This window comes from Eptatretus burgeri, chromosome 11, assembly GCF_056783735.1.
Source record: "Eptatretus burgeri isolate ZD-2024b chromosome 11, Ebu_testis_v1, whole genome shotgun sequence".
Lineage (NCBI taxonomy): Eukaryota > Metazoa > Chordata > Myxini > Myxiniformes > Myxinidae > Eptatretus > Eptatretus burgeri.
The window spans coordinates 39,509,494-39,533,145 of NC_140971.1; the positions used below are offsets into that span (position 1 = coordinate 39,509,494).

Below are 23,652 nucleotides of genomic sequence, written 5' to 3' on the forward strand. Positions count from 1 at the left end.
ATACTAAATTGTACAAATATGAATTTCGCCTCCTGGAATGGAGAGGACAAGAAGGAATTGGTGAGAGAGACAAATGGAGAGAAAAATGGAGTGGAATGGAGAATGGAGAGAAATGGAGAGAAAAACACAAACAATCAAAAAACCAATTCATTTTTAATGCAAGAAAATCCATTGACTGATTAACTAGATGTCCAAGAGACTGATCCCTGCCAATTTGGAGGGGTCCGACTTCATGCTGTGCAACTGTAAATAATTAATTTTGTAAAGTGCATTACAGCCTCTCTGTGAGCCTACCTAAAATCATTAAAAAAAGATACAGGTGGGTTATTGTAGAGGGGGGTAAAGAAGAAGTCACTCAACTACTCAAGAAAACTTGAAATAAAAAAAATTAGGTCAATGATTTCTGTTGAAGCAACATTTCTGTTCTTGACAGTGCCGTTCATTTTTATATACATAGTCGAGGCTCGTGGAAGAGCGACAATACTGAATGGATCAGGACGCAACATAACAAAAGGAGTAGTGGGGGTAGGGGAGGATGCATGGGTGATGCATGGGGTGGACAAGATAGATACAGGAGCAAACTCTCAGGAGGAAAAATTGGAAATTTAGCAGAAGGTTGGATTGGGGGTGCAGAAGGGGGTGAAAGGAGGGTTAACGACTGTTACCAGAGAACCACCTCAGCACCATCGAGTCCGGCATTTCACTCAGGCCGACTGGCAGGGTCTCCAAGCAGCCATCAAACTTCTAGACTGGTCTCCATCACTACTTTCTCAAACATCAACTCATCCTGAATATTCTTTCAAAGAAACTTTCTCTCTGTCTCTGTCTCTGTCTCTGTCTCTCTCTCTCACACAAATTTATCCCCTCTCGTCTTCAGATGTCCCACCCTTCCTCCCACCCTTGGTTCACTGAAGCTTATGGTGAGGCAGTTGTCCTGAAACAACTTACCTTTTCCTCATGGAAAGCAAACTCAACTGAAAGTAATCTCAGTTCCTTCCATAAAGCTCGGAACAAGTGTGTATCTACCTTCAGGAGAGCCAGAAAACAACATCTTTCGAAGCTCAAGTCTGAACTCTCAAACCTGTCTCCCTCCTTCAAATCCTGGTGGCATATAATCAAATCTGTTTCTGGTGTATGTTCCCTCTCCATCCCCTCCCTTACCTCAAATAGCCACAGTGCTGATACCGCACATGAAAAGGCTGGATGCTGAAACTCAGTGTTTGCATCGAAATATTGTGTCCGAAACCCATGACTTTCTGTACCCACCTTACCCAGTCGCACACAACTGTCCCTGGACTCTGTGTCCCTTTCCTCTGCTAAAGTGGAGAGCTTGCTGTCAAACCTCGACTCAGATTCTGCAACCGGTCCAGACAGCATCAGCCCACGTGTCCTAAAAACCTGCTCCTCTGCTCTTGCTCGCCCTCTCTGTCTGTTCTATTCACCCTCTCATTTGCTCAAGGTGATCTGCCATCTGCTTGGAAATCAGAAAACATCACTGCCCTGCATAAAAGGTGCAAAAACAGATCCCTGCAACTACAGACCAATCAGCTTTCTCTCAATCATCAGCAAGGCTATGTAATCCATCATCGCTTCAGACATTAAATCCTTCCTCTTCTCCAATGGCTTGATCTCCGATCATCAATTTGGTTTCACACTAGGCCACTCTACCCTGGATATGCTGCTTCTGCTCTCCCAACAATGGATGGAGGTACTCAATGCCGGACATGAAATCAGAGCCATATCCTTAGACATATTGCGTGCTTTTGACACAGTCTGGCATCCACCAAACTCTCTTTCTATGGTATCCAAGGCCATCTCTACTGTCGCAGCCAGCGTGTGGCCCGAAATGGAGTTCTCTCATCCCCTCTTACTGCCCAGGCTGGAGTTCCTCAAGGCAGCATCCTGGACCCTGTTCTTTTTCTGGTTTTCATCCATGATCTCTCCGACTCTCTGTAAACTCCTCTTTATCTTTTTGCTGATGACTCCACCCTCTGCCGTACTATCTGTCATCCCTCAGACCGGCAAGTAGCAGCTTCTTCGCTCTTTGCAGATCTGCGTAAAATCACAAATTGGACCAACAAGTGGAACATGTCTTTCAATCCTGACAAATCTCACACTCTCACTATGTCTCTCCGAAAGGACCGTTTGGAACCCCCCCCGCCCCACCCATCGACTTTCTCAACAATCCTCTGGAAGAAGTCTTTCTGTCAAGCTTCTAGGCCTCACGATCTGCCATGATCTTTCTTGGGAAAGCCACATTTCCAACCTGGTCTCCAAAGCCAGTTGCCGACTGGGATTCCTCCATCGTGCAAAGTCCTTCCTCGGCCCACCTGAGCTCCTGACCACATACAAAGCTTTCGTCCGCAGTCTGATGGAGTACTGCTCTCCCCACTGGGCTGATGCTCCAACCTCTCACCTTTCCCGGCTTCACGCAGTGGAAACTAAGGCATTTCGGATCATTGGTATCTCCCACGATGAGGCTGAGTCTTTGGGCCTCTTACTCTATCACCGCAGGCAGGTTGGTGGTCTGTCTTCCACCGTCTCCTCTCCGGTCTCGCCGCCCCCCCCCCCCAACCCTACTCTGTCTGCAATTTCTCCCCACCATATTTCCGCAGGGCGTTCAAGGTCCGCCAACAACCCCCTTCTGGTAAAACTACCAAAATCACTGCTCACCTTCACTCTTTAATTCCTCTTTTTTCCTGCCTTTGGAATAAATCCCTCACTCTGTTCAATCTCATTCTTCCCTCCAGGCCTTCAAAACAGCTGTTCATCACCACCTCTTATTGTCCCCCATCCAAATCCTTGATATTTTCTACCCCCGATAATCCACCCCAAGCGCACCTCCTTCAAATTCCCTGCTTTCCTTCCTGAAAGTCCCTGTAGTGTCCATCTTGTATACCCCATGTTCCCCACCCCATCCCTTTCCCTTCCACAGATCTTCTAATGTCTCTGTTCCCCACTGTTTTGTTCTTCCCACTCCTGCCCCTCTTGTCTCATGTCCCCCCTTGTTGTGCGCTGTGTGTTAGCTCTCATACGAGCCTTGACAAGATATACAAGAAAAAAACAACAACAAAAAAAAGGAGGTACAAAAGATCATGGTTTGGATTGGTGATGACCTGAGATGGTGGTGAACAGGCTGGTGTCTTAAAGACTTTAAGGGAAGAATGAGATTGAAGAGAATATGGAAGTTGGTTCCACAAACCACACAAAAGTTGGTTCCACACAATTGTAGTTATCATATTGTTATCCATGGTCACTTCTAATAGCTGCATCATTTTGCTGTTATATGAAGTATTATGTTCACTGAACAACTATTAGCTGGAACAAAAAATAAAAATCACTTATCACACTTCACCAGATAGATAGGTCCTTCTAAATACATGTTTCACGAGCAAAGATTTTACTGTATCATTTGACTGGGCACAGTACTTCATTGGTGAAACACAATCTTCTGACAATTGAAGGATGGTGAAGATTCTGAGTGAAATGACCGTGTCCGACATACCAATTGAAAAAGACATCGAGTTCTCCTTGTCCTTCTCCACAGTACATTGCTCCAGCAACAAAGCTCCCAATGGCTGCATACAAACACAGCCAAGCCAAAAAAATAAAGAAGTTGATTAAAAAAGTATATATATATATATATATATATATATATATATATATATACATATACATACACACATATATCTATATACATATACATATATATGTATATATTGTTACGTATCTGGAAGCCATGAAAACTCAACATACAGGTCCTAAAGAAGAGTTATATCGGCAAGTATGTGTTTTTAGTTAGGGTCCCTGTCCCTCTTTAATGGGTGAATAAATGTACATGCGGTGATTTATTTTGATAGGGTTTTTACATCACTCACAACTATGGCTACTACATCTACAACTACAACAACAATGCCATCTTCGCTCTCACAGCGACAACCCTCTGCTCCCGGCATTCTCTGCGCGCTCGCTGGTATGCGGGCATGTTCGGAATTCGTTCGGGGATGGAATTACATTCCCAAATATAGTCATGAACCGGTTCGCTTGGCTGCGCGCCAAATAAGGGAATGCGTCGTGTCCCACCCACTGAGGACGGGCCACGATGAGCAGACTGAATTCCATTCCCAAATATGGTCATGAACCGGTTCGCTTGGCAGCGCGCCAAATAAAGGAATGCGTTGTGTCCCACCTACTGAGGACGGGCCACGCCTGAGGGGACCGCGCCCGAGAGCGGGCCACGCCTGAGCGGGACCATGCCCGAGAGCGATAAAAGGAACGGAGAGCAAATAATCGGGCGTATCTGCTGGAGCGCGGAGAGGAAGAATTCGAGCCCGTTCAAAATGCATCTCTCGAGGCTGGGCGAAAGGCATCTCGTCGCTGGCGTGCTCTGGTTCTTGGCTCGTCTCGTGGCTGGCGTGGTCTGCGTCTGGCTGCCCTGGTCCGTTCTTGGCCGACGGGTGCTCCGGGAAGGTGCGGATGTGGAGCCGCGCGCTCGCGGCCAGGTAGCCTGCCACGTTCTCGTCCCTCAGCTTGACTTCCCTCCGAGCCGAAGGGATAATAAAGACCATTTTGGGTCCATTTATTTTGAATGTGCGTCTGACTGTGGGCCCGTCTTTAAGTAGGAATTGTATCACTGCTTGTGTGTAAATTTGCATTCTCCATTAGTCGTGATAACTCTGCCCTTACGTGCTTCCCTCGTTTCCCCGATTAATGTGAATAAATACCCCATTTGTTAAATGTATCAGTTCGTTGCTGTGTTTCTTCCATTGGCTTAGCATGGCACGTGTTGGTGAATTACAAAGGCTGTTGCCGCTGTAAATGTACATTTGGACCGACGGGACTTCGGCAACCATCCGCTCGCGTTGCGCACAGGTCGGGCACGCTAACGGCTCGACTCGTACGAGTGCCGTAGAGGGTGTGAATACTTGGTAAATCGCCACGTGGATGTCTAGGTATTTTGAAGATTGGCAAATAACCCTGTACCACGTGGTGGAATTATTGACGATTCACGGTCCGGTAAGGGACCCGTACCCTCAGAGTTTTCCGAAAGGTACGATCTAGATTCCGGGTGTTCGGTAGAGTCGACCCTACTGCTCCACCTAGTGGTCGTGCTCACAGCTGATACCCGGCTCCGCAACAATATATCATCACAATCTTTCATTGTCAAATCTCAGCTTTGGGAAAATGCACAATGATTAAGGTATCAGATGAGTTAGCAGAAATATCTCAAGTTCTCAATTTGCCATTTTATCAGCAGTGCTCCAAGTGCAACATTTTATTCTGCATCCAGTTCTCATTGCACATCTCAAAATAATTAAAAAATTCAGATCTCATCACATGCAACAATGTTCTTCAAGAAATCATCTTCCTCCCTTGTGATAGCATTCCAGGAGCCAAGTAACAATGGCCCCACTAGTTGCATCTTGATCAAATGTGACATCAATTTGTACACACCTTGCACTAAACAGTGATGAATTTCAAGTGAAAATGAAAAATTGTTTCCACACTTCCAACACTGACATCCACATTGTCAGGTATGAATGTCGGGTGCGACTGTTGATTGGCCACATATGGTCCATATTTAAACATTTGATTCATTTCAACATTCGGTAATTGCATTAATCAGTTGTCTGGATTCAAACCAGTGTCACCAGTGTCCTTGCAGTCTTAAAATGCATTTTACACAAGCCTACAGGGCTCCCGCCCTTTCCATAAACAAACTTGCAGCAGGCAACTGTTATGAAAACTTGCAGCAGGTAACTGCTATGAGCAGGCAACTGTTATGAATTCCAGCTCTTGAAACCTCAAAGCTGTTTATGAATATGTGCCTGCTTTGTCTCGCAGCCCGCTTACAACCGTGGGAGAGTTATTGGATTGCCAACCTTCCCTTAGGGTGTAGGGAGGGGGGGAAAAGCCCACTTGCACCTTTGTTTCTTGCTTTGTCTTGCGTTTCTCCACCTAGGAATAGGGTTTTTAGATATGAGTCTTGTAGTGTGACTTTTAGTGTGGTACAGGGTCTGACTGCTGTGGTTGGTGCCTGTGCCACCTCGGCTTGCAAGTGCTGTTCCGCTTCAATAAACCGCATATTCGAGAATCTTTTGTTGACTCCCCTCAATTCTTGGCCGGGATTGAAGGGTCTTCATCACACACATATTTTGCATTTTCAAGGACTGCATAGTAATGTGGACATTCAAATTATCTGTTCAAGTTTAATGTCCGCTTAAGTGAAAGCAGTTGGTTGCATGTGAGAATGCTCTAGAACAGGGGTCGGGAACGTTTTTGACCCAGAGAGCCATGAAAGCAAAATATTTGGAAATCTATTTCAGTGAGAGCCATATAATATATTTTAAGACTGAATTCAACTAAATGTGAGTATAATAAGCCTCTGAATTTATTCTTTTTAATAATGTTGTTATAATACTCACCATTTATGGGACTTCTGGTGCTGCATGGATTTGCTGATGGCTTTGTAGTCTGGTTGGTACTTGGTGAGGTTAAGCTTCATGCAAGCGTTGAGGCTTTCATCCGTTAGACGTGATCGTAGGTTGGACTTGATGTTTTTAAGATGTGAGAATGACTGCTCACATGCATACGTAGATCCAAACAAGGTCAATACAGCAATACTCACACGCTGCAGTGTGTGGTATGTGACAGGAAGCGCGTTCCAAGTTTTGATAATCAGCTGGTCTTCGGGTTGAAGTTTTTTTCATTTCTGTCCACATGTGCTTGCTCGCCAACTCCGCTTTCTGTCGTGCGATTCTTTCCAAATCTTAATTCATTGACTTGAACTTATTCACCCACATGTCTGAGGCCTTCAGGTCAGCCACTTCTGCTTCAAAATCTCTGACTGAGACACCAGGAATGTAACTCAGGTCGGCTGTGTCCAGTGAACACTCGTTTGGATGGGTGATGAACTTAAAAAGACGAGTGTGCTCACGAAATTCTCCAAAGCGTGCTTTAAATGACTGTAGGAGACTGGATGTGAAGCCAGCTAACTGGTGGAAATCAAAGTTTTGAGTGGGCTCACTTGCTGTGCATGCATCTTTAAATTGTCTCAGTTTTTCAAAATGTAGTAAACGACCTGTTTCAAGATCCATGATAAAGAGCTCCAGCTTGTTTTCAAAAGCAAACACGGCTTGTTGAAGGGATAACACTGTATTTCCAATGCCTTGCATTTTCACGTTGAGCTGGTTCAGATGTTCAGTCATATCCACGAGATAGTAAAACTTGAGGAGCCACTCAGTTTCGGCTAGCTCAGAATGCTCAATCCCTTTCATTTCAAGGAAAGTCCGGATTTCGTTTAGGCAAGCCGCAAAACGGCTAAGCACCTTCCCTCTTGACAACCAACGCACATTGCTGTGCAAAAGCAGACCGTGATAGTTATTTCCAACTTCATCCAGCAGTGTTTTAAACTGGCGAGCATTTAAGGCTCGGGCAACAATAAAGTTGATCACACGAATGACCAGCGACATCACTTCGCCAAGCTGTCCATCACACATCTGAGCACAAAGTGCCTCCTGGTGTAGAATGCAATGGAAACTTAGGATGGGTCTATTTTCATGTTCACGGAGAAGCGCCACAAATCCTTTGTTTTTCCCCACCATACACGGAGCACCATCAGTACACACTGAGATAAGTTTATCCATTCGTAGATTTTTTTCTTGAGCGAACTCCATGAAAGACTTGAATAAATACTCACCTCTTGTGGACCCTTTTATTGGCAGAACAGCAAGACTTTCTTCGCGCAGTGTATCACCAGCAGCATATCTTGCAATCACACTGAACTGCGACAAATGACTTACGTCTGTTGACTCATCCAAAGCCAGGGAAAAGAACGGCGCTGTATTTATGTCCTTCACTTGCGTTTCCTCCACTTGGTTTGCCATAATGATGGTACGATCATGAACAGTTCTTGCCGACAGAGGCATGTCTTGTATCCGTTTGATTATCTTGTCTTTGTTCGGAAGATCATCAAAAAGTTCATTGGCTACATCCAGCATGAACGTTTTAGCATCCTCGCCATCTGTGAATGGTTTTCCGTTCCTCACTATTGCTAAAGATCCAGCAAAGCGAGCGGAATTATAGTCACCTTGCCGGGTCCATACGCGGAGTTGCTGCTGGCTGGCTTGCACCCTGCTCAGTAGCTCTTGGCACGCTTTCTTTCTGCTGTCTCCCGCAGGGTATTTTGATGCAAAGGTAGCATGGCGTGTGTCGAAGTGCCGCTTTATATTCGACCGTTTCATCGATGCAATTTTGTCATTGCAAATTAGACACACCACAGAACCTGCTCTCTCCACAAAGGCGAATTCTTCGGCCCATTCGTCCTGAAATGTACGATACTCCTCATCTTTTTTTCTTTTCGCAATCTTCTTCGTCGAAGGGTTAGCTTTGAGCAAATGAGAGAGAGGGAGATGTTGACCCAACTGAGGCTTGGCAAATAGTGAGTCTGGCTGGCCTGCGCACGGGCTTATATACTCGAGAGGTGTGGCGCGGCCGGCCAACTCTGGGATGCTGTCGCCTCAGCGGTGGCGCATGATTGGTCGAGATGAATTCCGCTACGCGTCTCGGTGGCGGCACGTTATTGGAGGAACCGAAATCACTAGTCGCCTCAGCCGCCTGACTGGACGAAACAAAAACCGCTTCAGCCAATTCGGAGGCGTTTTTTCTTCTCTCCTTCTGCCAAGTTCAGCCCTGCACGTGAATGAAGCACGACACCATTCAAACTATAGGTAAAGCTTCCACGAGAAATATTGGGCTTTCAAAGTTTCAAACTCCAATTTTATCTGCGAGCCAGATGCAATCATCAAAAGAGCCACACCTGGCTCGCGAGCCACACGTTCCTGACCCCTGCTCTAGAATCTAGATCACTCTCCAATTCACAACCATTTCTGAACGACTGCAGCATTGAAATAGACAATTGCATGAAAGACATACATCACCAAATTGTGCAAAGACTCCTGCGAATTTCAACCAGTTTGATGTTCCCCAACCAAAGATACTTAACAGGATAATTCAAACTGTGTTGGCTGCCATACTGGTTTTCCACAAAATTGGGTAAAATGGTTTGACGAGCATTGATGTCGCTTTCTGTTCAGCTTGCTCGTGGTGGACAATATTGTAGCGTCAATGGCTCAACTAGAATCAAGCTTGGTGCGGCGGGAGGTCGAAGTCCTGCAATATCCCGAGTGGCTCAAATGAGGCGTTCTGCATTAATGGTGATGGTGCGCACGTGGGTCATGAGGAGAGAAATGAGGACCCTCAAGCTTTTGAACCGAATGGGTTTACTTCCTGAACTACAAACAATAATAGAAAAAGAACCAAGGAAGAAGGGACACAATGGAGGAGATGATGGTGGGTTGTGGTGGGGAAGAAAAGGAAAATACAGAATCGATAATAAATAAATAAATAAATATGTACAAATGGGAAAAATAAATCTAAAGAACTAGGCACCGCACTCCGGACTCAGTCACAGATGGGGAGGGGACAAAACCAGGGGGACTCAGCTTTTTGGCAGTGGGATGGGAAGATGTTGAGGCGAGATGAGGAGGTGAGCAGACAATGAGGCGAGCAGATAATGGGGCGTCCAGACGATCGCACGACGATGAGATCATCAGGAGATCACACACAGGCCCCGGTTGATGAACAGGCATTTGGGTGATGAACAGAGCCAGAGGCACATAGGCATGATGAACCCCTTAAAGGAAGCTCTGCTCTCACTCTCACACATGCCAACAACTCCCAGTCACGTTCCCAGGCTTCTCCACCTTCTCCTGAAACCAACTTTCCCCTCAGCCATTTCCAACTCTCGCTCTCTCAACTCTTCTCGAATCCTGTCTCTCCAACTGCCGCGAACATTCTCTCTCTCCCCCAACTGCTGATTTTGGCCCTTCCCTCTCCTTTTTCTTGGCCACACTCCACCCCATTTTTGGAGGCATCTGAGACTCTGCCCCTCACAGGCAATCCACTGCTTCATCCCCACCTCTTTCGTGCCAAGCCTCCCGGCACCCCCCAGCAGAAAGTTTACATAGAAGTTTTACACACAATTTCCTTAACCATAACACCAACCAATTATTACCACCACCATTCCCTGTATGGTGTACAGGCAAACAAGACAATGCTTAAGCTTACATTTCCCTACTTATAGATCGAGATGGCTTTCTACTCACACACGGACCATGCTACACGATGCATTCCCATTTGCTCTATGGTAACATCCAACTCATCCCCCAACACCCCCCCACCCCCACAACGGGAGACAATATAATTGCGCAAATGTTAAACATCGAACTACTATTTCGTCTTCAGTTATCATACCATTCTTCCCACCCATGGTATACTGACTGAATCCTGTGGTGACGCAGTTCTGAAACAACTTGCCTTCTCTTCCTGGAAAGCTAACCCGACCAAAGGCAATCTCAGCTCATTCCACAGATGTTTGGCCACTCTCAGGATAGCCAGAAAACAACACCTGGCCAACCTCAAGATTGAATTTTCAAACTTGTCTCCAACCTCTAAAACTTGGTGGTGTCTTGTTCAGTCTGTCTCCAGAGTATGTACCCCCCCCCCACCTCCCCACAAATTCCTTGCCTCTCCTCGTGGCACCACAACCAACACTCAGCTCGTGAAAAGGCCTCAATTCCATGTCCGCTTCCAAATCTTGTGAGCAAACCCCTTGCTCTCTGTACCCAACCAATCCAGTCATACCCAACTACTCCTGGACTCTGTATCCTTTGCACCTGAGAAGGTGGATAACTTTCTGGCAACCCTCGACTGATTCTGATTCTGCAACTGGACCAGACGGCATCAGCTCACGTGTCCGAAAAACCTACTCTGTTGCTCTTGCAAATCCTCTATCTGCCCTTTTCACCCTGTAATTTGCCTGAGGTCATCTTCCATATGCTTAGAAATCAGCGAACAACAATACATTACATAAAAAGGTGCAAAAACTGATCCCCTTCACTGGAGACTGATTAGCTTACACCTAATCATCAGCAAGATCATGGAATCAATCATCAGAGTTGAGAAGAAATCCTTCCTTTGCTCGAACAGCCTCATTTCAGATCACCAATTTGGATTCAGACCTGGTTACTCTACCTTGGATATCTCACCCAACAATGGATGACAGCCCTAAATGTCAGACATGAGATCAGGGCTGTCTTTGCAGACATATCTCGAGCTTTTCATACAGACTGGCATCCCGCCTTGCTTTCCAAACTTTATGCCTATGGCATTCAAGGCCAACCTCACACGTGGCTTAGTGACTTCCTCTACTCTCATAGCCAACATGTGGCTCTCAACCACAACATGTGGTCTGTCTATGTGTCTATGTGTGTGTCTATGTGTGTGTGTCTATGTGTCTAACTGTGTGTGTGTCTATGTCTATGTGTTTGTTTGTGTGTGTGTTTGTGTCTGCGTGTGTGTGTGCGTGTGTTTGTTTGTGTGTGCGTGTGTCTGTTTGTGTGTGCGTGTGTCTGTTTGTGTGTGTGTGTGTGCACGCGTGTGTCTGTTTGTGTGTGTGTGTGTGCGCGCGTGTGTCTGTTTGTGTGTGTGTGTGTGCGCGCGTGTGTCTGTCTGTGTGTGTGTGTGTGCGCGCGTGTGTCTGTGTGTGTGTGTGTGTGTGCGCGCGTGTGTCTGTCTGCGTGTGTCTGTCTGTGTGTGTGCGCGCGTGTGTGTGTGTGTGTGTGTGTGTGTGCGCGCGTGTGTCTGTTTGTGTGTGTGTGTGTGTGTGTGTGTGTGTGTGTGCGCGCGTGTGTCTGTTTGTGTGTGTGTGTGTGTGTGCGCGCGTGTGTCTGTTTGTGTGTGTGTGTGTGTGCGCGCGTGTGTCTGTTTGTGTGTGTGTGAGTGCGCGCGCGTGTGTCTGTATGTGTGTGTGTGTGTGTGCGCGCGTGTGTCTGTTTGTGTGTGTGTGTGCGCGCGCGTGTGTCTGTTTGTGTGTGTGTGTGCGCGCGTGTGTGTGCGCGTGTGTCTGTTTGTGAGTGTGTGTCTGCGCGCGTGTGTCTGTTTGGGTGTGTCTGTTAGTGTGTGTGTGTGTGCGCGCGCGTGGCTGTTTGCGTGTGTCTGTTTGTGTGTGTGTGTGTGCGCGCGTGTGTCTGTCTGCGTGTGTCTGTTTGTGTGTGTGTGTGCGCGCGTGTGTCTGTTTGCGTGTGTGTGTGTGCGCGTGTGTGTGCGCGCGTGTGTCTGTTTGTGTGTGTGTGTGTGCGCGTGTGTGCGCGCGCGTGTGTCTGTTTGTGTGTGTGTGTGCGCGCGTGTGTGTGCGCGCGTGTGTGTGCGCGTGTGTGTGCGCGCGTGTGTCTGTTTGTGTGTGCGCGCGCGCGCGTCTGTTTGTGTGTGCGCGCGCGTGTGTCTGTTTGTGTGTGCGCGCGCGTGTGTCTGTTTGTGTGTGCGCGCGCGTGTGTCTGTTTGTGTGTGCGCGCGCGTGTGTCTGTTTGTGTGTGCGCGCGCGTGTGTCTGTTTGTGTGTGCGCGCGCGTGTGTCTGTTTGTGTGTGCGCGCGCGTGTGTCTGTTTGTGTGTGCGCGCGCGTGTGTCTGTTTGTGTGTGCGCGCGCGTGTGTCTGTTTGTGTGTGCGCGCGCGTGTGTCTGTTTGTGTGTGCGCGCGCGTGTGTCTGTTTGTGTGTGCGCGCGCGTGTGTCTGTTTGTGTGTGCGCGCGCGTGTGTCTGTTTGTGTGTGCGCGCGCGTGTGTCTGTTTGTGTGTGCGCGCGCGTGTGTCTGTTTGTGTGTGCGCGCGCGTGTGTCTGTTTGTGTGTGCGCGCGCGTGTGTCTGTTTGTGTGTGCGCGCGCGTGTGTCTGTTTGTGTGTGCGCGCGCGTGTGTCTGTTTGTGTGTGCGCGCGCGTGTGTCTGTTTGTGTGTGCGCGCGCGTGTGTCTGTTTGTGTGTGCGCGCGCGTGTGTCTGTTTGTGTGTGCGCGCGCGTGTGTCTGTTTGTGTGTGCGCGCGCGTGTGTCTGTTTGTGTGTGCGCGCGCGTGTGTCTGTTTGTGTGTGCGCGCGCGTGTGTCTGTTTGTGTGTGCGCGCGCGTGTGTGTCTGTTTGTGTGTGCGCGCGCGTGTGTGTCTGTTTGTGTGTGCGCGCGCGTGTGTGTCTGTTTGTGTGTGCGCGCGCGTGTGTGTCTGTTTGTGTGTGTGGGGGCGTGTGTGTCTGCTTGTGTGTGCGCGCGCGCGTGTGTCTGTTTGTGTGTGCGCGCGCGTGTGTGTCTGTTTGTGTGTGCGCGCGCGTGTGTGTCTGTTTGTGTGTGCGCGCGCGTGTGTGTCTGTTTGTGTGTGCGCGCGCGTGTGTGTCTGCTTGTGTGTGCGCGCGCGTGTGTGTCTGCTTGTGTGTGCGCGCGCGCGTGTGTCTGTTTGTGTGTGCGCGCGCGCGTGTGTCTGTCTGTGTGTGCGCGCGCGCGTGTGTCTGTCTGTGTGTGCGCGCGCGCGTGTGTCTGCCTGTGTGTGCGCGCGCGTGTGTGTCTGTTTGTGTGTGCGCGCGCGGGGGTCTGTTTGTGTGTGCGCGCGCGTGTGTCTGTTTGTGTGTGCGCGCGCGTGTGTCTGTTTGTGTGTGCGCGCGCGTGTGTCTGTTTGTGTGTGCGCGCGCGTGTGTCTGTTTGTGTGTGCGCGCGCGTGTGTCTGTTTGTGTGTGCGCGCGCGTGTGTCTGTTTGTGTGTGCGCGCGCGTGTGTCTGTTTGTGTGTGCGCGCGCGTGTGTCTGTTTGTGTGTGCGCGCGCGTGTGTGTGTTTGTGTGCGCGCGCGTGTGTCTGTTTGTGTGTGTGCGCGCGCGTGTGTCTGTTTGTGTGTGCGCGCGCGTGTGTCTGTTTGTGTGCGCGCGCGTGTGTCTGTTTGTGTGTGCGCGCGCGTGTGTCTGTTTGTGTGTGCGCGCGCGTGTGTCTGTTTGTGTGTGCGCGCGCGTGTGTCTGTTTGTGTGTGCGCGCGCGTGTGTCTGTCTGTGTGTGCGCGCGCGCGTGTGTCTGTTTGTGTGTGCGCGCGCGTGTGTCTGTTTGTGTGTGCGCGCGCGTGTGTCTGTTTGTGTGTGCGCGCGCGTGTCCGTTTGTGTGTGGTGTCTGTTTGTGTGTGCGCGCGCGTGTCCGTTTGTGTGTGGTGTCTGTTTGTGCGTGTGCGTGTGCGCGTGCGCGGTGTCTGTTTGTGCGTGTGCGCGTGCGCGGTGTCTGTTTGTGCGTGTGCGCGTGCGCGGTGTCTGTTTGTGCGTGTGCGCGTGCGCGGTGTCTGTTTGTGCGTGTGCGCGTGCGCGGTGTCTGTTTGTGCGTGTGCGTGTGCGCGTGCGTGGTGTCTGTTTGTGCGTGTGCGTGTGCGCGTGCGTGGTGTCTGTTTGTGCGTGTGCGTGTGCGCGTGCGTGGTGTCTGTTTGTGCGTGTGCGCGTGCGCGGTGTCTGTTTGTGCGTGTGCGCGTGCGCGGTGTCTGTTTGTGCGTGTGCGCGTGCGCGGTGTCTGTTTGTGCGCGGTGTCTGTTTGTGCGTGTGCGCGGCGTCTGTTTGTGCGCGGCGTCTGTTTGTGCGCGGCGTCTGTTTGTGCGCGGCGTCTGTTTGTGCGCGGCGTCTGTTTGTGCGCGGCGTCTGTTTGTGCGCGGCGTCTGTTTGTGCGCGGCGTCTGTTTGTGCGCGGCGTCTGTTTGTGCGCGGCGTCTGTTTGTGCGCGGCGTCTGTTTGTGCGCGGCGTCTGTTTGTGCGCGGCGTCTGTTTGTGCGCGGCGTCTGTTTGTGCGCGGCGCGTCTGTTTGTGCGCGGCGTCTGTTTGTGCGCGGCGTCTGTTTGTGCGCGGCGTCTGTTTGTGCGCGGCGTCTGTTTGTGCGCGGCGTCTGTTTGTGCGCGGCGTCTGTTTGTGCGCGGCGTCTGTTTGTGCGCGGCGTCTGTTTGTGCGCGGCGTCTGTTTGTGCGCGGCGTCTGTTTGTGCGCGGCGTCTGTTTGTGCGCGGCGTCTGTTTGTGCGCGGCGTCTGTTTGTGCGCGGCGTCTGTTTGTGCGCGGCGTCTGTTTGTGCGCGGCGTCTGTTTGTGCGCGGCGTCTGTTTGTGCGCGGCGTCTGTTTGTGCGCGGCGTCTGTTTGTGCGCGGCGTCTGTTTGTGCGCGGCGTCTGTTTGTGCGCGGCGTCTGTTTGTGCGCGGCGTCTGTTTGTGTGCGCGTGCCTGTCTGTCTGTGTGTGTGTCTGTCTGTGTGTGTGTCTGTCTGTGTGTGTCTGTGTGTGTCTGTCTGTGTGTCTGTCTCTGTGTGTGTCTGTCTGTGTCTGTCTGTGTGTGTCTGTGTGTGTCTGTCGGTGTGTCTGTCGGTGTGTCTGTCGGTGTGTCTGTCGGTGTGTCTGTCGGTGTGTCTGTCGGTGTGTCTGTCGGTGTGTCTGTCGGTGTGTCTGTCGGTGTGTATGTCGGTGTGTCTGTCGGTGCATCTGTCACATGATTTTGTCTGCAGTTTTGAAGCAATAATTAAAAAAAAAAAATTTGTGTATGTGGGTGACCGACCAATCGACCATGGATAGCAACGTACATTTTTGGTCAGGATCTGGATGTGGATATGCATCCTGGAATTTTTAGATTCTTCATCAATGAGACATTGGGCCAAAAACTATACACAACACAATATCTCAAAAAGTTATGGATGGATTCGGACGAGACTTGGTGGTCAGGTTGAGTGTGTGACAAGGTAGATTTGATTCTGGATCCGGATATGAGAATAGTATAATATATTAAGTGATTCTTCACCATTGAAAGATGGGGCCAAAAATGATATATAGCATAACATTTCAAAAAGTTGTGGACGGCTTATGACAAAACTAGGTGGATGAGTTGGTTCTGTGATGAGAACAAGCGAATGAGATTTTCGTTCAGGTCCAGATCCAGATCCAGCCTATCAGTAGGATACAAAACGTAAACTGTTCCGCCTGGTGGAGGAATGCGCTCTATCGAGTGCAGTTCCTGTTACAAATGAAATGTGCAAAGAGTGCAGGATCTCCTCCACCATTAGACTTATCCTCATTTATATTTTCCACTATTTGTGAACACCAAGTTTCTTTTTGAAAAATTAAGTCTAAAGGGGGCCATTAACAAGGAATGGTAATAAGGAATAAAGTACTGCACACAAAATTCCCAATACATGCATCCTCTGCATTTGAGCTGAGGTTAGCATTAAGGTTATGGTTACGGTTATGGTTTTGGGCAGGGTTATGGTTTGTGGTGGATATATGCTGAGGTTAACTTCCGTTTTTTGTATACATTGTTGAGACTCATCGAGGAGCTATAACGCAGAATGGATCAGGACGTAAGAGAACGAAAATAAAAGCAGAAATAGAGGGGTGGAGTGGGGGCGGGGGTGGTGGAAACACACCAACAGCAGGGTTGAGTGACAAAACAGAGAGACAAACAAGGGATGTGGGGAAGAATGGGAGCAAGCGGATTACAGCCACAAATTCTTAATCATAGAAATGGAAACAAAAACTGATAACCTGGAAAGAGGTGGGATTGAGGAAGGTTCATGGGAGTAAAAAAAGATCATGGTTGTGGATTGGGGAGATGAAGAACCTGAGATGATGGTGAACAGCTGTTTTGAAGTCCTGGATGGAAGAATGACATTGAAGAGAGTGAAGAAATTGGATCCCCAGGTGGGGAAAAAAGATTAATGAATGAGTGGAGATCAGCAGCGATTCTGGATTTTGGGAGCTTCATGAGAAAGGCGTTACTGGCAGACCGTCTGCGCCATGCAGAAACCTGGGAGTTGGGGTGGGGTTGGGGGTGGGGGGGGGTACAGAACATGGAAAGGGTAGAGGGTGCAAGACAAGAAAGGATGCAGCAGAAGACAGACAACCAACCTGTCTATGATGTGAAAGTGGCCCAGCCCACTATAGTATAGTGAAAGTGAAAGTATAGGCCCAGCGACTCAGCTTCATCACGGAGAGATTACAATTACTGTATTTATTTTTCTTCTCATGAATGAAGGTTTTCTTCTTTCATTAATTTGGATATTTTAAACAGTTCGGGCAACTCAAACCATGCCGTATAGTAGTATACATTCAGAATCCATGTTCACACAATGCAGCTCACGATTTAAAAGTTGGAAGAGCCTCACAAAATTAACGAACAGCGATAATAAATATAAAATACTGATCAAATAATCACCAAAATGAGAAGTAAAAGCAACTGCACTGCATGTGAAGCCACACTCCATGCATATATGGAGTATCAGGTTTTCATAGGTGGTGTTGTTATTCCAAGTCCCATAGCAGCAAGTGTTTTGTATACAGATGCATTACAGGCAGTTTTAAAAACATTTTTTAATGACACTTTGCATATGCAAACAACATTGGGGGATGCATGAAATATGTAACGATCTTTTTGGATCTGACCCCCAGTTAATGTCCCAGGGAGTGGGGACTTAGGATTACCGGGGTTAACACTGAAAACTTTTTACACTCAAATTTTTATATTGGGTAATTCCTGGTGGAACTTTGTGTCATCTTTCAACTTTGCTTTTGGTGGGAAGCGTGGCACGCCATCAACTTCACTCTCAAGTAAATAATGTCACAATATTTTGATCAACAAGTTGATAAATTATCCACTGATTTCAGAGATTTTGGAGACAAACAAAATGAGTCAAACAACTGCCCTTGGGTCCATACAGAGCCCAGTACCTGTTAGAGAGATAACACACACACATTTTAACAAAGGACAGATTGCTTAAATCCACTCACTTAGCGCAAATGCCAAAAGTGATTGGAAATGTAACAAGATTTCAAGACACAGAATCAGAATATTTAAAGCCAAAACTAAATAAATCAAACATGCTGTTATGCAATTTCAAAAAAAAAAAAATTGAGGTTTGCCTTACTTCTGTTTCTTGCAGACGAGAGTAAAAAAGGAAATTTTTGGCAAGTTTCACAAGGCGTTCCTTGTACACTGCAACACACACACACACACACACACACACACACACACACACACACACACACACACACACACACACACACACACACACACACACACACACACACACACACACACACACACACACACACACACCTCGTTTTTTTCATTTCTGTTACACAAACACACACGCACATAGTAAAGCTTCACAAAGTGCTTGGTCCTTGCATATGCATTTTTTTTTATTTTTTTTTTTTGGAACTCATTGCACAATTTGTTGTTGGAGGTTCACTGCGATGGTTCTAAACCAGGAGGGATGCAAATCAAGCAGGGGTCATTCCCAAGCTTAATATTAAACTTTTCTTTCTTTTAAAAAAATTCATTAAGGTTCATTTCATGGAGGAGCTTGTACAGAGGTGTAATAGAAATCAGTGCATAATTACAGTAAATGAACCACAAATAAATTAGTAAACCATAGACAGCACATGGGATTTGAACCTGGGTTCTCAGAACTATAAATCAGGGGTTCACATGGGAATGCTAAACAGGGCAATGCAACGGCTTGGAGAAGTTATTGGTACGTACATACGTATATGTACATGTATATGTATATATATATAACTAAAACTCTTATCTTGTATATATGTATGTATGTTCCCGAAATACAGCCAAAACAGTATATGATAGTGCAAAAATTTTAGGGCCACCTTACTCAGCATTCTCCTGCAGTGTGCAGTATCAAGTTTCGTTCAAATCGGGCAACGAAAAAATTATTTAAAAATAAATTCCTGATTCAGTCAAGTACTCTTCAGGAGTATTTGATCAATGCAAACAACCTCAGTGGTATAGTTTGCTGGAGCTATCTTTTTTTTTTCGTGAAATTATTTAATAAAAAATCTCAAACATTTAGTTTTGACAAAGAACGATTTATTTTTAAGCATAAAATAAACATCGCCATTTTGATCTAATACTTCAGTGTTCATTAATAAATAAAATTGTGTTTCGAAGATTACGCACAATAATTTCTTCGACTTTCTATACTCCGTTTTTTTTTTTCCACATTGACGCGCAATATCATGTTTCGTTCAAATCAGGCAACGAAAAAAAATTATTAAAAAATCAATTCCCGATTCAGACAAGTTTTCTTCGGGATTATTTGATTAATGAAAACAACCTTAGTGGTAGAGTTGGCTGGAGCGATTTATTTTCTTTTTGAAATAATTTTTTTATCAACCACTGACACAACTTGAACCCAACGGGTTCACGGGTCATCTAGTATGTACGAAATGAGAGCAGATGAAAGACATTGGGTCTACTGACATCCAGACAGAACTTGCAGATGGAGATGGAAATATAAGCCAAAGGGATGTTAAATGTTCAAGCAATTTCCTACCTCCTCTGGCACCTCGCATTTGTAACTGAGCCTCTCGTACTGGTCCGCCATTGGCAAGGGCTGCCACCTCGCGTTCATTAAATCTCATATTTTCTTGAGAGGCAAAAGGCAAACACAGAGATTACACAGGGATATACAAAATGACAAACCATTTGGCACATCATATCCTATTAACAAAATCTTATCATCATCTCGGATGTATTAACTTTATCATTTTCATTCACTTAATCAAATATAGGATACACGTCCATTTTTTGCGAACGTAGTGAGCTTCATACTCAACGCGTGCACATGAGAGACTAGGAAACAACAAAAACAACAACACAATACCCTGGCAATTTGAAATCCGTGTCGTCTGCTATGACCCTTTTGCTTCTGGTTTTGTCATGGGAAATGATCCATCCCAGGAGATAAAGGCATCATCGGAGACATGAAAGACCCAAATACCAGACATGGTGTATATTTCCTCCACTGATTTTAATAAAGATATCTCCCACATCATCAAGAAATAATTTTTAATCGTGATTTACATTATTTGATCGCTTATCCCGAATCCAGGCCGAAGTAACCGGAAATTGCAGCATCGTCTGCTATGTACCTGACTAACCTCAGATCTGTCAAAATCATCAGCTGTGCAGCGCTTACATGTACCACGGTATAGTTGGCAAGCATACAGTTGTGAACAAGTTGTATGCACAAATGTCCGAAAAATCATAGCAAAAAGACTGTTTAATTTGATATATTTAAGAAGCGAATGCAAGAAGAATTCTACGTTCGCTTCTCGGCTTTGCCTATTCCATATTAATTCACCTGCATAACCCTTTGAAACTCTAGGCAAGGAATTTAGCCAGAGCACCGGCGCACAATAACCTGCTCTTTTCGAGATACCGTCAGATGTTATGACGGCCACAACTTGAATGCACATGAGACAGCCGACTTTAGGTCCCCATCTGAAGAGAACTGCCTACTCCGAGATGCATCGCTCCCCACGAGCACTGCATAAGGTCTGCAGTTTCATCGGATCCAACCCCTTGAAGGAGATTAAACCCATGACCAGGCAGCTCATAAGGGAGAAGCACGCTAACCAACAGAACTATCGTCCGTCTTTCAGCCTGGCATTCCCAAAAATCCAAACAAAAATATTTGCCATGTTAAGAATGTCCTCCGACGTTTCCTCGTCTATTATCACTATTAAGCAGGAATGAATGCCAGTCTGTACTTACGGACTTTAATTTCTGCGAAATGTCAAAATATTTCAAATAATCCGGCTGAGGGATGACAGGAAGTGTATGTAGCTCCTTGAATGAGGACATAAAAAACAGATTGTTATGATTACTTGCACCTTCGTCATGTGACAGTGACGCTCAAGTGAGATCACTTCCGCTTATTATCTAATATGATTATGTTTTTCATATTTGAGATATTGATATACATTTATTGATATATATATATATATATATATATATCCTCATTTTTTTATTAACATTCATTTTTCGATCATCGTACAATGTAAATAAACTACAGGGAGAAATGCCGGCCGAGCTGCAAGATTCTTTCTTGCACACACTTGCATACCCTGATAAAGTTTCCTTCAACAAACGTTCGCAAACATATAATTTAACAGCAATTATTTTCAGGGTTTAGACCCTTTATAGGATTTATTAAATAATCGTATTTTCTTGTCGTTATTTAAGTATTAAGATTGTCGACGATAAACCAGCCACACCAAATTAATTCCATCGTCTCAACTCAACAAGTGAAACTCAGCAAACCCGTGATAGTGAGATATTTTTTCATGATTGATCACATATACAATAACAACTATAAATAGAATAAATCTTCTGTGGGTCAATTGATGTAATTTATACCAATGGTTCGATGTGCAAGAAAAACCATTTTATCATTTCGCAGCCTGTTTCGGTGACGGCTATTACACCGCCTTGTATACATGTCAGGCAGGCCAAAAGAATACAGAAACCGATCAATTAACTTTTCAAGAGGATAAAATGCACAGAAATAGCATTCATGCTTTGAGGTTATACAATTCTGTTTTCGCTTACAATCGTCGAATCAGTCGCAAACGAGGGGTATGTTCCATTTCCGATCAGCTTGTAAAGCGCTCGCCAAGTGGTTTAAGCACTCCAGTCGAAATCGTTCATAAGGAACGGCTGGCTTGGCAAGCGCCTAACTATCTGCTTGGTAACTGAACATACCGAGTCAACCTCCTGAAAAGTCAATACTATTTTAACAAGCCAGTAGGCGGACATGGGTAGTCCCCTCCCCAATAGAACCTGACGTGATGGGCCCGTTCGATGGGGAATGATCTGATGATTAAGCACAAGAAAATTCATGATTCCAGCTTCAAGGCTTAATGCTGCAGATTGTTTGTTCGTTAAAATACCCCCCACATTTAGAGGTTTTACGGCCGTTGCTAGGCAACGGAGGGGTTCATAGCAACGGTTCTTTCTCACACATAACTAGGATATACCATGAACCTACCATACCAGTTTCATGTATATCTGACTCATAGTCTCTGAGATATAACGAACTTCGTTTTTTTTATTGTTTTCGACGAGGGTTCATTCAAAGTCTATCTTCTCCGACAGTTTTCATAGGATCCGGCTGGAAATTTTTGACAATATGGCTGAATGTACTGCCCACAGTCGCTCGTGGCCCGATTTTTGATTTTCGAATTTTTTTTTTTTATGATTTCTCAAAAAATTCAAAGTCCCTTTGCTCGGCAACGGTGGTGTCCATAGCAACGGTTCTCATTTGCACACAACTTGGTCATAGTATGAACCTACCAACCAAATTTCATCGAAATCGCCATTGCATTAACTGAAATCGCCATTTTAAATACTGATAATAAGGGTAGAACAAATCTCAAAAAAAAAATTTTGGAATTTGTTTTTTCGACTAGATCAACGACCCAAATATACTGTACTGTACTGTACTACATTCCAGACAGCACACAGCTATTATCTTTTCTTAAAAACTTGTATGTGCCCATACGTGCATGTTTATCTCTCTATAATTTATCGAGAATATCGAGAAAATAGAGAAAGAAAGAATACAGAAAGTCGAGAAATCGAGAAAAAAAATCGAGAAAGAATACAGTAAGTCGTCACTATCCGGAAGTCCGTACGTTGTAACCTCTCTTCCTCAACGGCCACACCTACGCAGCAACGTGTCCTGTCATTGGTAACTAAGGGGCCCTTTCCCCAACAGCCACGCTGACGCAGCAACGTGTCCTGTCATTGGTAACTTAGGCGCCCTTTCCCCATGGGCCACGCCGACGCAGCAACGTGTCCTGTCATTGGTAACTTAGGCACCCTTTCCCCATGGGCCACGCTGACGCAGCAACGTGTCCTGTCATTGGTAACTAAGGGGCCCTTTCCCCATGGGCCACGCTGACGCAGCAACGTGTCCTGTCATTGGTAACCAAGGCGCCCTTTCCCCATGGGCCACGCTGACGCAGCAACGTGTCCTGTCATTGGTAACCAAGGCGCCCTTTCCCCATGGGCCACGCTGACGCAGCAACGTGTCCTGTCATTGGTAACTAAGGGGCCCTTTCCCCATGGGCCACGCTGACGCAGCAACGTGTCCTGTCATTGGTAACCAAGGCGCCCTTTCCCCATGGGCCACGCTGACGCAGCAACGTGTCCTGTCATTGGTAACTTAGGCACCCTTTCCCCATGGGCCACGCCTACACAGCAACGTGTCCTGTCATTGGTTTGGTAAATAAATGGCCATAACTTGGGAACCTCTTTCCGATTAATATCAAACCTTGAAAAGGCACATCCACAGGGCCCCAGCGTCAATTGTGACGTCATATCAAACGAAGAAGAAGAATTGTGACGTCAATCACATCACACGTGCGTGGCCATACGTGCAAAAAAAAATAAATAATAATAATTGTGACGTCAACCGTGACGTCATAGCACCGTGTCCTGTCATTGGTTTGGTAAATAAATAGCCATAACTTGGGAATCACTTGTCCGATTAATATCAAACCTTAAAAAGGCACATCCTCAGGGCCCCAGCAATATACCTGGCAAGTTTCAATGAGATTGGACCGGCGGTTGTCAAGAAACAGCGGTCACACACACACACACACACACACACACACACACACACACACACACACACACACACACACACACACACACACACACACACACACACACACACACACACACACACACACACACACACACACACACACACACAGCTGGAATTATAGATAGATGACGTAATCATATGATTTAATCAGTTATAATCGTCTCCAGTAATTAGTAGTTAATAATAATCAATTTTTGTATGTTTCCATCTACTTACTTTAGACAAGACAAACGATATATAATTTATATCAGTGTACATCTTGTATTATGTCCTGATAGATTTATATTTTTTTAGTTCACATCCATTTGACACAAA

General features: G+C 46.5%; 2 protein-coding genes across 4 annotated transcripts in view; both read right to left on the bottom strand.

The window, feature by feature from the left end:
• Nucleotides 1-23,652, bottom strand: part of LOC147016900 (uncharacterized) — a 394,344-nt gene that overhangs the window by 203,508 nt on the left and 167,184 nt on the right. The window lies entirely within an intron of this gene.
• Nucleotides 1-23,652, bottom strand: part of PLEKHJ1 (pleckstrin homology domain containing J1) — a 32,090-nt gene that overhangs the window by 7,615 nt on the left and 823 nt on the right. Inside the window, exons 1-4 of one of the 3 annotated variants that reach the window (XM_085846107.1) lie at nt 21,276-21,404; nt 19,216-19,308; nt 17,788-17,855; nt 3,506-3,578 (exon numbers count right to left, since the gene is read on the bottom strand). In XM_085846107.1, the coding sequence (XP_085702233.1) occupies nt 3,506-3,578; nt 17,788-17,855; nt 19,216-19,303 (229 nt within the window). In that variant the 5' untranslated portion in view covers nt 19,304-19,308; nt 21,276-21,404. Of the gene's footprint in view, nt 1-3,505; nt 3,579-17,787; nt 17,856-19,215; nt 19,309-20,438; nt 20,612-21,275; nt 21,405-23,652 lie in introns of those variants that run through there. The other 2 variants (XM_085846104.1, XM_085846106.1) reach the window with 2 other exon arrangements.